Source organism: Mugil cephalus, chromosome 3 (genome assembly GCF_022458985.1).
Source record: "Mugil cephalus isolate CIBA_MC_2020 chromosome 3, CIBA_Mcephalus_1.1, whole genome shotgun sequence".
In the NCBI taxonomy this organism is placed as follows: domain Eukaryota; kingdom Metazoa; phylum Chordata; class Actinopteri; order Mugiliformes; family Mugilidae; genus Mugil; species Mugil cephalus.
The window spans coordinates 528978-543837 of NC_061772.1; the positions used below are offsets into that span (position 1 = coordinate 528978).

The following is a 14860-nucleotide window of genomic DNA, read 5'->3' on the forward strand; positions in this document are numbered from 1 at the left end:
CAGGAGGAAACTGGAGCACAAACTGGAGGATAACAATACCAAGGACATCTGGAGCGGGATGAGAGAGATCACCGACTTCCAGAGGAGAGGTGGGTAAGCAGCGGAGGGGGATGAACGACATGCGAACAAGGTGAACTTGTTCTTCAACACGTTCAACTCCAACCTCCACACCCCTTGTAGCCCCTCTACTGGGGGCCCTCTACTGCTTCTCCGAGCAACAACCAGAGGACTACACTGGAGGACTATAGACCGATAGCACTGACCTTTCACATCAGGAAGGTCATGGAGAGACTGGTCCTGGCACACCTCAGACCGCTGGTGTGCCCATCACAAGACCCCCTGCAGTTCGCATATCAGCCCCATGTTGGGGTTGATGATGCAATCATCTACCTGATGCAGAAGGCCTACTCCTCCCTGGACAGACCCAACACCTCAGTCCAGATCATGTTCTTCGACTTCTCCAGCACCTGCAATACCATCCAGCCCAGACTGCTGGAGGCCAAACTGGAGAACATGCAGGTTGGTGCTCCCCTCGTTACTTGGGTCGATGACTATCTGACAGGCAGACCACAGTTTATGAGATGACAGAACTGTGTGTCTGATCATCTGATTTGTAACATCGGGGCCCCCCAGGGAACTGTACTGTCCCCCTTCAGTACAGGGACCTGGTCGACCGCTTTGCAAAGTGATGTGGGGAGAACCACCTGCAGCTGAACGTGTTGAAGACGAAGGAGATGGTGGTGGACTTCAGGAGGAACAAGCCCCTGCCCTCTCCTGTCTCCATCGGTGGGATGGATGTGGAGATGGTACCTGCATACAAGTACCTGGGTGTCTCACTGGACAATAAACTAGACTGGTCCACCAACACAGAGGCCGTCTACAAGAAGGGCCTGAACCGGCTTTACTTCCTGAGGAGGCTCAGGTCCTTCAATGTCTGCAACAAGATGCTGCAGATGTTCTATCAGTCTGTTGTGGCGAGCACCATCTTCTTTTCTGTGGTGTGGGCGTAAAGGCAAAGGACGCCAACAGACTGAACAAACTCATCAGAAAGGCAGAGTCTGTTGTTGGCTTTAAGCTTGTCACCCTGGAGGAGGTGGTGGAGGACAAGATTCTGGCAATGCTGCTGGCAATCATGGACAATCACTCTCACCCCCTCCACAAAACACTGGACAAGCTAAAGAGCAGCTTCAGCAACAGACTCCTTCAACCCCGCTGCTCTAAGAAACGATACAGGAAATCATTCCTCCCAACTGCAATAAGACTTTACAACTCATCTACCTCTGTCAGAGCCGCCATCACAGAACCGCACTAAATCTACCTGTCACCTTTGCACTTCAAGTATATCTTGTATAGTCAAGTACTTATATGCATATATTATACCTACACGATATAACATATTAACATTATTATAACATATTATATCCTATCTTGTGTGTGTGTGTGTGTATATATATATATACAGTAATTATGTATTGTAGTTATGTACGTATGCTCAACTTGCACATATGACACATTTCTATGTGTATATTATTATTTTTATTATTATTATTACATACTGTTGCTGCCATTATTAGAGGTTAGATATATTAGATATATTGTTATATTGTTATATTATTATATACTGTTGTTTACATGTACATACATATATGTTGCCTATATATACTATATTACTATACTTTTTAGTTGCAATAACATTACCATCATCAGTACTACTGCCATCATCTTGCCACTGCACCTTATCTACCTATGTATCTTGTTTTGTGTTTTTTAATTACTTTTTTTTTTTTTGCAGAGAGTAAAAGCATTCTGCGCACATATTACTGAATGAGGCCCAATGTACTGCACCCCACCACCAAAATAGCAGAAAATTTTCGTTCCTAGTAGTCCATCTTTTATATAGTGTATGGACATGCTAACAATTGCAGCTCTTGGGTGAGCAGACAAACGCGGTTTTACTAGTGTTTTTGTTTTGTGAGACAACCCTTCAAATTAAATTGAAATTCCTGGTGACTAGTGGAGGTGAGAAACATGAACCACATAGACAGTAAATAACAGTGAGTTGTGCTTCTTTTGGACAGAATTATTTCTATGTAGTTTCTCAGTCATCCAGGTCACAGTAATCTAAAAACTGAACTGAAGAAGCTAATGATAATGATGTAATGATGAAGATGAGCGGTGAAACATCTTCTCAAAACTCTCCAGTTGCCTTTTTTAAATGCCTTTTGAATTTGGAAAGAACCCATCAGCAAAGTTCAATTATTTTTTTTTCTGTTCACATGAATATGTGAGTGACGAAGCAACAGCGTGAAAATGAGGTAAAGCAAGAATAAATTCCCTTATTTCAAGTATCTTAGTGTGGCGTATAGAGTAAACACTAAATAAAAGAGGAGAACCCGGATCTTGTGTTATAGAGGGATGTAGGTAAAGCAGATGAAGGACCGACAGTTAAAATGGTTTATGGTACAGATTTTTGAGTCCCGAATGTTTGTCATTAGGTTAACTTTTTTTCTATTTCATGTTTACTGTCCTTGATCCTTAACCTGGCTCTGTCATTTTAAAGCTTTGCTTTTTAACCTCATCAAGCTTACTTCTTAAAGAAGAACACTTAGCATTTCAGTGAGCCCCAAACCACTTTATCAATGTTATCAATGTCCCCTCACTTGCCTGCATTCTTCAATGATAAGTCTCCAGAGAAAAGAGTACTTATGCGAAATGAGCCTGTAATAGAACAGAGGGGGCCAAGGATAGAGTGCGAGTTGTGGGGGGGGCCAAAGAGAATGACCGGGAGGAAGGAGACTAAGCTAGGCTAACAGCTAGGTTGGCTAGGCTAACAGCAAGGAAAGAGTGAAGGTTAAGATATGCAGAGCCAGAATGTAGAATGAATGAAGAAATAGGAAGAAGTTGGAAATATTACACTCGAATTATACTGAAGGGGAAGACAGAGGGAAAGAGAAGACTAAAAATAGAGTGCACTGTAGTGATCTGACCAAAGGCAGATCCTAGTCATCAGTCATGGCTGCCTCCTATTAGAATTGTCAGTGGGATTTAATTAAAATGATTCTCATCTGACAGGCCTGGCTTACTAAACTACTTACTTCACACCCAGTGCATGTGAGTGGATGCAACTGCAACAGAGTATTATTGCATGCACGTGTGAGTGGGTGAGAGTCACCAAATAGACTGGCTGGATGGCAGGATTTGCTACAAATGCCAATTCTAAACAGACATGATTACTTTTATCTGCTGCTTTGCCTCTTCACATTCTATTATTTTATCCAATTTGTGCTAGTTATTCCAGTTTTTCAGAACAAGAAGGCATTAAGACAAGTTAGTACTTTCTTCTAGTTTTGAGTTGCTCAGTGTTTTTTGTTTTTGCTTTTTTCTTTGTTTTTTAATTATGATGTAGGGGAAATAAATTATTAAAAATTTAAGTCTAATAACTGCACACATCAAAAGGGGGCACCACTCACAGATGTAAAGTCCACTGTAAGAATTAATCAATTAATATTGGATCAATATTAATTATTAGTAAATAATCAATCTCATCATGTCTCATCACGTCAGCTCTCAGTTCAGGGATCATCTATTTCCAGCTCACAAGGACCTTTCTGACAACAACTTAAGTGAAATATGTGTTTTATTTACAAATTGGTGAATATATGATGAATAATATAATAGTTGGAGTAATTGGAAATTAAGAGAATACCAAGATAAATGAGTTTGAACCAAGTGTGAATGAAAACAAGGACGCAACAGAACCTAATTTCCTAAATGTTTAGATTTGTCGGGTAGGTTTAAGGTTTGTTAGATTCATCGCATGCACATCAACTCTGCTCAAATATGAATTTACTTATGCCCAAGGGAACCCACTGATGCTGCTCCAAACCGCTCCGGGTGACCAAAGCTGTCCTCATGAGCTCAGATCTTCACTGCGGTATCATTGGGGAAAGCCAGCAGTACCGAAGGTGTTGAGACATGTTTGATGTGACAGTCATCCAGGTCCTGACTTTGGCGTTGGTTGCAGCAGGAGTCTTCCTCAATGTTGCACAGGCCAAGTGGCACTTATGAAGTTGCCGTGTGGCAGAGTCTGATGTTAACACAAGTAGTTGCCAATAATCAAAATGAAAAATACTTCAGAAAAAGATAGATAAAGATAGATAAATCGAAGATAAAGATACAACTGAGCTTGAAAGAGAAAAAGGACTGGCCAGGTGCTGTTTTATCACCCCTTCTCTCCAGGCTGTGTCCCTTTGTTGCGAAACCGGTCTTCGTGCCTTTTGGAATGATTTACACATGAATGCTTTAATTTCAAGAGCACTACATAATGGTTGTACTTCTCACAATATTAAACTCAGAATTAAGATGAGAGTCATGAAATCACACTTTTAGTCAAACGTCAAGTTGGCATGAAAACACATTATAACTTTCCTCAATATCCTGACTGATACAATTATATAATAATTATATAATAATAGTAATAATAAACTTATGATTAAAATATTCAAAGGCTAACTTCTTCATTATAAGGACTACAAAGATGATAAAAACATGGTTTTGACACTGATCATGATTTCATAGTTTCTAGTTCTAGTCACAGAGAGGTACTGCAGTTCTAATTTATTTACAGCATTTATCTCGACAGAGGTCCAGGCGCCAAGAAGCCTGTTCCTTGTTATCTGTTTGGAGTACCTAGATGTGGATTAACACATCTATGAGAAAAGTCTTAAATACTTCATTTGCTGACATTGGAATGTGCTTAAAAGCCTGTTTTATGGCTTTGTTTTATGGGCTCGAAAATTTATTTGTTGTTCACATTTCCAGATCTCATTATGTTACATTCTATAGGACATATAGCCAGTAGAAATAATGACCAAAATTGTGGCCCATCTTTTTTTTTTCTTTTTTTTTTTTTAGTACTGGAAGTTACCTATCGAGTCGCTGAAGGCGTTTATGTGTTTTCCTTATTTTTGTCGCCAGGCGCATTGATGACGATATGGGACGGACCCATGAGTTGGAACATTCTGCCATCAAGTGCATGAGAGGGATTCTCTACTGCTATATGAGGCAGGCTGATAAGGTGAGTTTTTAGGCTGCTTTAAATCAGCTTCTGCTATCACATCGTATACTTACCCTGCAATTACACACTTCAGATCAAAGATCAAAGATGTATTCCTGCTCCCCAAAACCTCTTAGAGCCAGATCACTGGACACATCTGGCTGTTCTTTCATGTCACAACAAAAGTTAGCGTGGTCCAGTTGCATCAGTCCCAAGGGTTTAATAACCCTCACTCTTTTAATTTTAATTAAAAGGGTTGAGTGACGGAAAGAATGCTTTTTTCCCCCTTCTTTTTGTCTTTGTTTTGTGTATGTGTCTGAGGTGTGTTTACTATCATTATTTATCTCCAGTAATGAACTTGATGACAGAGTGGTAAACTGAGTCGAGGGGTTTGAGTGGTAGTAGCAGCATGCCTATAGATTGTGTCACCATAATCAAGGACTGATTGAAAATTTGCCTGGAAGTTCTGTGGTAAGATTTTCAATGTGATGTTTATATGTTTAAGATATTTATACTTAGTGACTCTCTCAATAAAGCAACCATTCAGTGTTGAAAGGAGGAGACTAATTAAAATCAACGTGTCTTGCTCTGAACTTTGTTTTGCTTGCGTTGAGTACCAATTTTAAATCAATAAGTGCAGTTTGAAGAGTGGTAAAAGAGAGCTGTAAGTTCTCAACTGCAAGTTGTGCAGTGTCAGCAGAACAATACAAAACAGCATCATCTGCGTAATGATGAGCATTATAGTTGTCTAGTGCAGAGACAATATTTATACAAATTGTAAACAGAGCAAGTCCCAGAACAGATCCTTGTGGGACACCTTTTGAAATTGATAATATTTCTGATCTAAAGTTTCCAGCTTTCACACACTGAGTTCTTCCCCTAAGTTAACTCTGGAGCCATCTACAGACAGTTGAATCATAATTTATCTTAATTACAAAGCTGTGTTTACAGAGTTAATTACACTGAGCAACGTTCATTATGGCCCTGTCTCTCCGACTCTTATGAAGTATATGCCATTTGTAATGAAGACTTGAAACAGGGCCACTGATGGGGCAAATATCATGGAGCAAATACAACAGTCCTGTTGTCATAGTATAACATAAGAAACTAAAGTAAAATGCTTCAGAATTACAGGTTTCTCAAGTGAAAAGATTTGTCTTTTAGCAGTATAGTATATATACATATATATAATATAATATATAATATATATATATATATATATATATATATATATATATATATATGTATATATATATATATATAATATATATATATATATATATATATATATATATATATATATATATGTATATATGTATACGTATAATATAATATGTTACGTAACATATATATATGTATACGTATACATATAATATATGTATATGTATACATATATATGTATATGTATATGTATATATATATGTATATGTATACATATACATATACATATACATATATACACAGACTCAACAAAGAAGGGAATATACATGTGATTAACATGTTTATTAAACACATTCAACAGATTTGACAAAACAACTTAACAATTCTCTATTTTTAAACAAACATGTATCCATATTAATGTGGCCCTATTACTTCTCTTTATTACTCCTCTTTCAACTAGCTACTAAGACAAAGTTAACTTGTTGACATTTTCTGACAAGAGAGCGGTCCGCTTCTTGTTTACAATGTTGCCTGCAACTGAGAACAGTCTCTCCCACGGAACAGTGGTTGCAAGAGTGGCCACATATTCACAAGCCTGCATTGCCAGCTTGTCTTTGTCTTGGTTTGTTGCAACTAGGGCGATGTGTTAGCTGAAGAACTAGCAAAATCCCAGACAAACATATGCTCACATTAATTTTAGATAGAAGCGCTTTAGTGAACAGAATACTCCTTCCTGCAGAGTGTGCATAATACTTAGAAAATGTGGAGTTGTTGGAATGATACTATACAATCAATCCCAAGGAGAGGTGATATACAATCAAGGCTAACAAAGAAACAGCTGTTAGCCCAGTGTTCCAACATCCTTAAAACTACAATTAGAGATTAGAGATTGATGAAATACTATAACAATGTTACGGCAAGGGGGAGCCAGAATGACAGGTCAGCAGGGGGATGCTACCACCACCCCCACAATCAGAGACCAACCAAGCCCCAACAGATACCAACAGCCTCAGTATATGAGCTGCTGACCTGAGAAGGAAGATCGTGACCCAGTGGTTCTGAACTGGTCTGGCTTTGGAACCAACCATCACCCCTTAATGACAAGCTGCAACCCAAATTTAAGATAAGTTTCAACTTCTCAAATTTATTGAATGAAAATATTGTGCAGTTTGAACCTCATCTCATCTCATCTCATCTTCCATACCGCTTAATCCTCTCTAGGGTTGCGGGGGTTGCTGGAGCCTATCCCAACTGGCATCAGGCGAGAGGCGGGGTAAACCCTGGACAGGTCGCCAGTCTGTTGCCGGGCTAACCCAGAGACAAACAACCATTGACACTCACAGTACTCACAATATCATAGTATGAAAACACAAAACAACAAATATAATGATAAATCAAAATGACAAGCTAGAGAGGGAACTGTTCTCATTAATGCTCAATTAGCTTCATTTTAATAAGAACCAAAACTCTTCACTTCAGTAACTTAAGCCTTTTTTTACAGACTCAATAGAGCTTTCGTGTTCAAACACAAAATGAAAAAGTCCATCTGAGAAGTAGTTTCAGAAAGAATCCAAATATGTAGCTTTAGCTAAGAGCCCACTCATCGAATACATAACAGTGTATTAAAACTATTCAGTCACTCATAGATAGATAGATCACAACAATCACAACATTTCACTAACAAACATTTTTAACAGACCCGGTTGGTGTTTTCATGTAAACTACATGGAATACAAAAGTGCAATTACTGACAAATATAAAAAATAAAATTATGTAGCTTTAGCTGGGAATCCTCACTGAATCTATGACAACTAAAACTGCACTAAGGGGGAAACAAAATGTTTCTTCAGTAGCAATTGCTATCCACAAACACAAAATAAATTAAACAAAAAGTGCAATTCAAAGAATACACCCCATCACACACATCAAGATCATTGCCCACAGGGCAATTGTTTCCGGCCTCTAAGATAATATTTTATATCTATCAGAATACCACATATATTTTGTGTGCGCACCATTGATACTATAGATCCCAGAATGCATTACAATAGCTGAATTGGCATCAATTCATCGCCCCCTCACAACCTTATTGACAAACTAAGAGAATGTCCATCTGTACCCCATATGGAATATAAGTACCCAAGTCCCAGTGGACCATATGACAGAAGGTGAATGACAACAACATGGCCAAGGTTCTGTGGCTCTTCATTTTCCAGATTGACAAAAAGCTCCAACAGAAAGAACCATGCATAGTGGTAGTGGACAAAGAGCAGAAGAGGGTGGTGTTGATGGATGTGGCAATACCAGCTGACGCCAACATCAGAAGGAAGGAACACAAAAAGGGTTGAAAGAGCAGCTGGAACAGATGTGGAAGGTTACATCAAGCGTGGTCCCCATGGTAGTAGGAGCACTCGGGGCAGAGACCCCCAAACTGGCAGAGTGGCTCCAACAGATCTCAGGAACAACACCTGAAGCCAATCTTTATTTGTTTGTTTTTGCAACCTGCAAATTAATGTTGTGGTTCATTATAACTGCCCTCAAAATGTTAATTATTATCCATGGCCACTGGAAATGTAAATAAGCCCAAAAAATGTCAGTGTTGTTTTAATGACTTCCCGTGCTGCCTTAAGGAAACACAAAAAACATTTAAGTTTTGACTGTCTGCATGCTCTGAGCTTACTTTATGTGGTTTGTATTGTTTGTATTGTATAAGCAATTAGAAAGACTAACACAGCAACTAGTTTGTTGAGTTTATGGAGACATAAATGGCAGTACCTATTGTTAGCTGTTGATGCTCTGCACACATACTTATTGACCACCACTTTGGGATGGCAGGAAGTGGGGCAATTTCAGTAAAAGTGGGACACACGGTCTCTAGTATGACCTGACTATGCAGGAACAGAGACGGTGAGGAAAAATGGTGTGAATATGTGGTATGACAAATGAAAGAACAAAAAAGGAATTACAGGAGAGTCTGAGGAGAGGAATAAAGATGCAAAGAAAAAGAGGGAGAAAAAATAAAAATCTAAGGAAATAAAAAAAAGTACAGAGGTAGATGTGGAAAGGGAAGGAAAGTGGGAGGCAGGAAGAAAAATAGAGACAATCAAGAGAAAAGAGAAACAAATGTGGTAAAAATGGGACAACAGGGCCAATTATATGTAACTTCACAACAGGGCTAGTGTCCCAGCTGTGATTTGCTGTGTCGTCAAGTTGATGCAACAAACACACGCTGTCACCAAGAATCCACTGAATACAAAACAACGACAAAGCTGTTATATGGTTTGTTTTAATTCATGTCATAATTTGATTGCTGAAGATTTTATTATAGTGTACACTTTATCAGTCTATATGTGTTAATTTTATCTGAAAAACAAAATATGATGTGATATAATATGTTAATATGTAACTGCCTTAATCCATCTAGAAACTGTGATTCTTTAAAATGTCAATAAGTTTTGTAAATGTGCATTTCATAGATATAGTATATCAAATGTTAAATGCAATTAAATACACATTGTAGTTCAAGTGGAACACTTCCAAATACTGACATTGTAAGAGATAATGTGGACTTAATAATTTAAACAATACAACCATTTGATCATGACAGTCTCTACAAAGAGAAATAAACGTAATAATTAAGTGTTTACTTTATTCATACAGTTCCTACATATATGTATTTGAATGTATTCAAAACTCCTGGGGTTAATAATAATAATAATGTCTTTTCATTTGTCTTGCTCTGAACCTTCTTTACACTTGACTTACCTTTGCCATCCTTTCCTCTTTGTATATATGTATCTCTGTACTAGGTGGAGCAGTTTAAACAGGATCCCAGCCCATCTAAGTGTCTGCACTCTGTGTTTGATGTAAACACCGGTGATGAGGTTCAGTCATACAGCGACTACCAACACCTGCAGGTCAGCCAGTGAGCACACATTTGCAAAGATGAAGCAACTGGCAAATGGCAGTTTGGCATATGAACACGATTTTACACACATGCACCACAGGGTTTCCCATGGGATGTTAATATTATGGAGTCCCTAATAACGAATCGGAAATGGTTCAAACTATGCTGTGCTTCCATTGTTTTTCATGCTGTTCCATCAATGCTTTGCATTGCTGTACCCTGTCAACACCTATACCAATATTATATATTGTTTGCCAACTAGAGTATGATAATATGATAAATATTTGCTTTGACCTTTTTTATTTATTTATTTTTTTATTTGTGGTTACGGAAATTTTAACAGTGTTGATGATAACACATAACACATATTGGCCAGCACTGGCCACACACCCCACCTACCTGAGGAGGCAAAACAGTCGTGAAGCAATGGAGATGCCTACCATCCCAAGTGATTTGAACTTTTTGTCGGGAGTTGCTGGCTATACTCCACACGGCTGTCACCAGACTGAAGAAGCAGCACACAGATGCCTTCATGCTGATATCTGCTTCTGAGCCCCTTCAGTGCTAGGAGCTGACCCCTAAGGAGGATCCCCCTGCAGTGGAAAACATCCTGCATCATCCATGTCCCCAAGAAGCAACACCTGAGGGAGATGAATGACTACAGACCAGTCGCCCTGACATCCAGCTTCATGAAGACCACGGAGCAAGTGCAGGTCTGCCATGCTCTCGACCCGTTGCACTTTGCTTACCAAGAGAAGATGGTGGTGGAGAATGCGATCCCCCCCCTGCTCCATTGGACTCTCTCACACTTGGAGAGGGGAATGCTGCTGTAATTATCATGTTTGTTTTTTTCAACTTTTCAAGGCGATTCAACACCATCCAGAGATAAGCTAGCTAGAGATCGAACAAGGGCAATATTTCCTTTTTCTACTGGTTTGGGTATCTGCCGATACACGGGTGCATTCGCCGATACATACATATATGGTGCGTTTTTTTCCCGACAAGATTTACAGGCAGGCGCATCCACAGGCAGCCCTCCCACACTAGCAGAATGCATGCAGCTGGAAGCTGGAAAATGCTTGTACTATAAGAGTAGAAAAAGACGTTTTTCTTTTTTATTATTTATTTACCAAACAATCACCTATTGACTTCATCACTCAGCACTAACACATTACAGTTGTTAGCAACAGCCCTAACTTTCACTGTAACAGTTGTCAACCAACCACCGTCCACAGCCTTCGGCCAATGCTAATATAGAAAAAAAAAAAACGTATCGGTGTCAGCCCTAAAAAATGCATATTGGTCGATGTCCAAAGCTAACAGAGATGTGGATTCACACTTCCTGGATAATATACTATGTCACTAGGTTACCTCAGTACATCAGGTTGAGAACTGTCTGGAACTATGGTCAGCAGCACTGGAGCACCACAGGGTACTGTGTTCTTCCCTGTCCTATTCATCTAGTCACCTGCAGAAGTTCTCAGATTACACTGCAATTGTGGGGTGTGTCAGGGATGGTCAGGAACAACTTCTTCTGATCACTACAGCTAAAACCAAGGAGATGTGTAGTGTCCTGGGGTGGAGGCACTGAGACCTGGCAGCTGGGCAAACTGATACAGAGGGTTCTATGGCAGTCCCAGAGATGGAGTCCTTGACACTGATGGCAGATACAATGACCTTCAATGAACTCTGAACCATCTGAACCACTCTCTACACAACTCCACAGCCAGGCAGAGAATCTTGCTTAGTGACAGACTGCTGCCTCTGTCCTCTTCCTCTACAACGCCTCCCTGTGAGGAAACAACTGGACTACTACTGGTGCCACTACTGTATATTTTGTACACATTATATATTTATATTATTCTATATATATAACTCATATCTAGCTCTATTTAATGATGCTACTGGACACCAAATGTCCCACTAGATAGATAAGTACCTACCTACCAATCAACCCTACTACTCATCCGGTTGCTCACTTGCTCTGTAATTTAATTTAAGCAAGAAAATGGCATGGACAACTCATGTTGCATAAAAAGCTATTTGTGTTGTTCACTAATAAAAATGTACGTTACCACTACTTTTTGTGGTAATGTTTGTGCTCTTGACTTTTAGACCATGTGGATTTACTATTATTAAAGAGAGAAGGTCAAAACCTAAATTAAACCATGCAACATTAACTAGCTAAATTTGAGAGTTAGCTAGCAAAGTTAGATCAAAAGTCAGCTATTTACTGAATGAATTAGATTTGTTCACTGATAATTTATTTAATATTACATTCATTTACCCATAGAATGGTATGTCTCAAAAGGATTTTGTTTAGTTTTCATGTATATGAAATGCACAAACTGCCTCTATCACATTTGCATGATTACAGTCAAAACATGCATGATCTTTTTCTATGTACCATATACTTTAATAGTTGGGATAGCATGATAATTAGGGCCTTTTTTGGGACAGTAGAAACACTGCGCCATCTGTATTTTTGTGTACTTTTTGCATTATTAGCATACCACATCAATGAGCTTATCTGCATGGATGAGGAGAAGCCTGAGGCTAAACAGAGATATATTGTAAAATATAGTTGAGTGTAGGATAAAACTGTACCACACCAGCTTGGTGGTATTCAGTGTCACAATAATGAAAATTATTTCACTGGCAGTTATCCGGGAAGAAACTCTAAGAATGGCCAAAGATAAATGAACAACAGGACGGATGAATTAGCCAGTTGATTTTGTTGTGACAGGTTTGGGGATTTGAGTTCTGTGAAAAACATGCAGATTAAAATGTCTTATTTCTCTATGTGCCTGTGGGCAAACATGTACTGCTGGAAAAATAATGTATAGTGAGAGGTGAATGTTCCTTCCTGTCAATAGTATTGATAGAGGTCAGTTTTGGTTGTAACATCTGGATGGAGGTCAATACATCAAGTGAGCAATAGATAAAGATAAAAAAAACAAAACAAAACAAAAAAAACAATCTAAATACAACTATCAGGTTATTAGCCCGTGGCAAAGTAGCAGGATTCATTCATTAATTAATTTGTGTATTGTTTGGCTGTTAGTTCAGCCGTACCATAATAGCAAAGGCCTAATAGCTGACATAAAACAAAAGTCTCAGTCTCAGTGCAGGAAATCAAACAAGCCAAATTGACAAATTTGGGAACATCACACAGTGTATGAATGGCTGTAATTTTTTTAATGGTCTCTCTTTCCCCCTTTCCTTCCTTATGCCATCCCTGCAGATTGATGCTGTTTCTCTTTTTCTGCTGTATCTGGTGGAGATGATCTGCTCTGGTCTGCAGATCATTTACAACACTGATGAGGTAAACAAGACACTAAAATGACTGCCAAGGTGATCAGACACAATTTGCATCATTTCTAGATCTGGTATTTTCTGACAAGTGAAATAAAAGCTAAATGTTACCTACAGTTTAAATTAATCCCTTTCTTCTATACTGAATTTAAATATGGTTTAAACAGAAATGCATTAGATAATTCTAAATATGGTTTTACAGTTTTTTCCGTACTGTCAAGGTTACATTTACATTATAGGATTATAGTTATATTATGCATTGATGTATTTTTCAAACGAGTGATATGCTTAAAATGTATCTAAAATGACCACTGACATTATTTTGACTACAGTTTTGTCCCTTGAAGCTTGAGCTCTGCGAACTGTACAATATACGCTCACTGGCCACTTTATGTAGCAAGCAAGTACACATTGCTGATAAAAGGTTGAACCCCCTTTTGACTTCAGAACTGCCTTAATTCTTCATGGCATACTTTCATCAAGGTGTTGGAAACATTCCTCAGAGATTTTGGTCCATATTGACAAGATAGCATCACAAAGTTGGTGCAGATTTGTCGGCTGCACATCTATGATTTGAATCTTCTTGTAAATCTTTTTTTCCCCACATGTTTTCAGCCACGGTTCACATTCACACATGTTTGTTTTCACTCTGTTCCAAACACGGGTAACTTACAGCTATTAGTTACAGTATATTTTTGGAGGTTGGAGGAAGCCAGAATATATGGAGACAGCGAATACATGCAAACTCCACCCAGAAAGGCCCAAGCTGGACTGGAGCCCGGACCTTCTCACTGGGAGGCATCAGCGCTAACCACCGAGCCGCTGTGCCGCCACAATGTAGCTTTGATGCATATAAAATAACACCTTCTCCTGAAGTTCAGCAGAAATCTCAAGCCTCGCTCCATGCAGCTCAGGGGCCACAGACAGCGCTAGCAGCTGATCGCAGGAATACACCAATGGACACGTTGCGGCTGCTCCACAAACAAAAACAAAAAGTCCAGAAAAAACAAAATAAAAACATCAGAAAAAGACAATGGCACAGAAAAACAAGGTCAGATAAAAAACAACCATTAAAACACTAAAATTGACCTAAAAAAAAATGTTTACATCACAGAGGTACTGGTGACTTGGAGCCATTCTTTCAGGTGCATTTTTCCAATTAAAAAAAAAGTCTACTATAATATACATTTTTGGTCATACCGCCCAGCCGTATCCTGAGGAACAGTGGGAACATCATTACATTTATCATACACAGCTTTACTCAACATCATAGAGCACTCCAATTTGTGCCCCTGATAGAGAAATACAGATATTAAGTGGATACATCTTAAGAGTGCATGCAGTCTTCACTTCACACCCCCTACCCAAATAACCTAATTCTTACCCTTTTCTCACACCTGACTAAAATGACTGAATTGACA

General features: G+C 38.9%; 1 protein-coding gene across 3 annotated transcripts in view; it reads left to right on the forward strand.

The window, feature by feature from the left end:
* Positions 1-14860, forward strand: part of phkb (phosphorylase kinase, beta) — a 123070-nt gene that overhangs the window by 25525 nt on the left and 82685 nt on the right. For all 3 annotated transcript variants that reach the window (XM_047580683.1, XM_047580682.1, XM_047580681.1), the window contains 3 exons: positions 4978-5077; positions 10027-10134; positions 13369-13449. In XM_047580683.1, coding sequence (XP_047436639.1) covers positions 4978-5077; positions 10027-10134; positions 13369-13449 — 289 coding nt within the window. The remainder of the gene's footprint in view (positions 1-4977; positions 5078-10026; positions 10135-13368; positions 13450-14860) is intronic.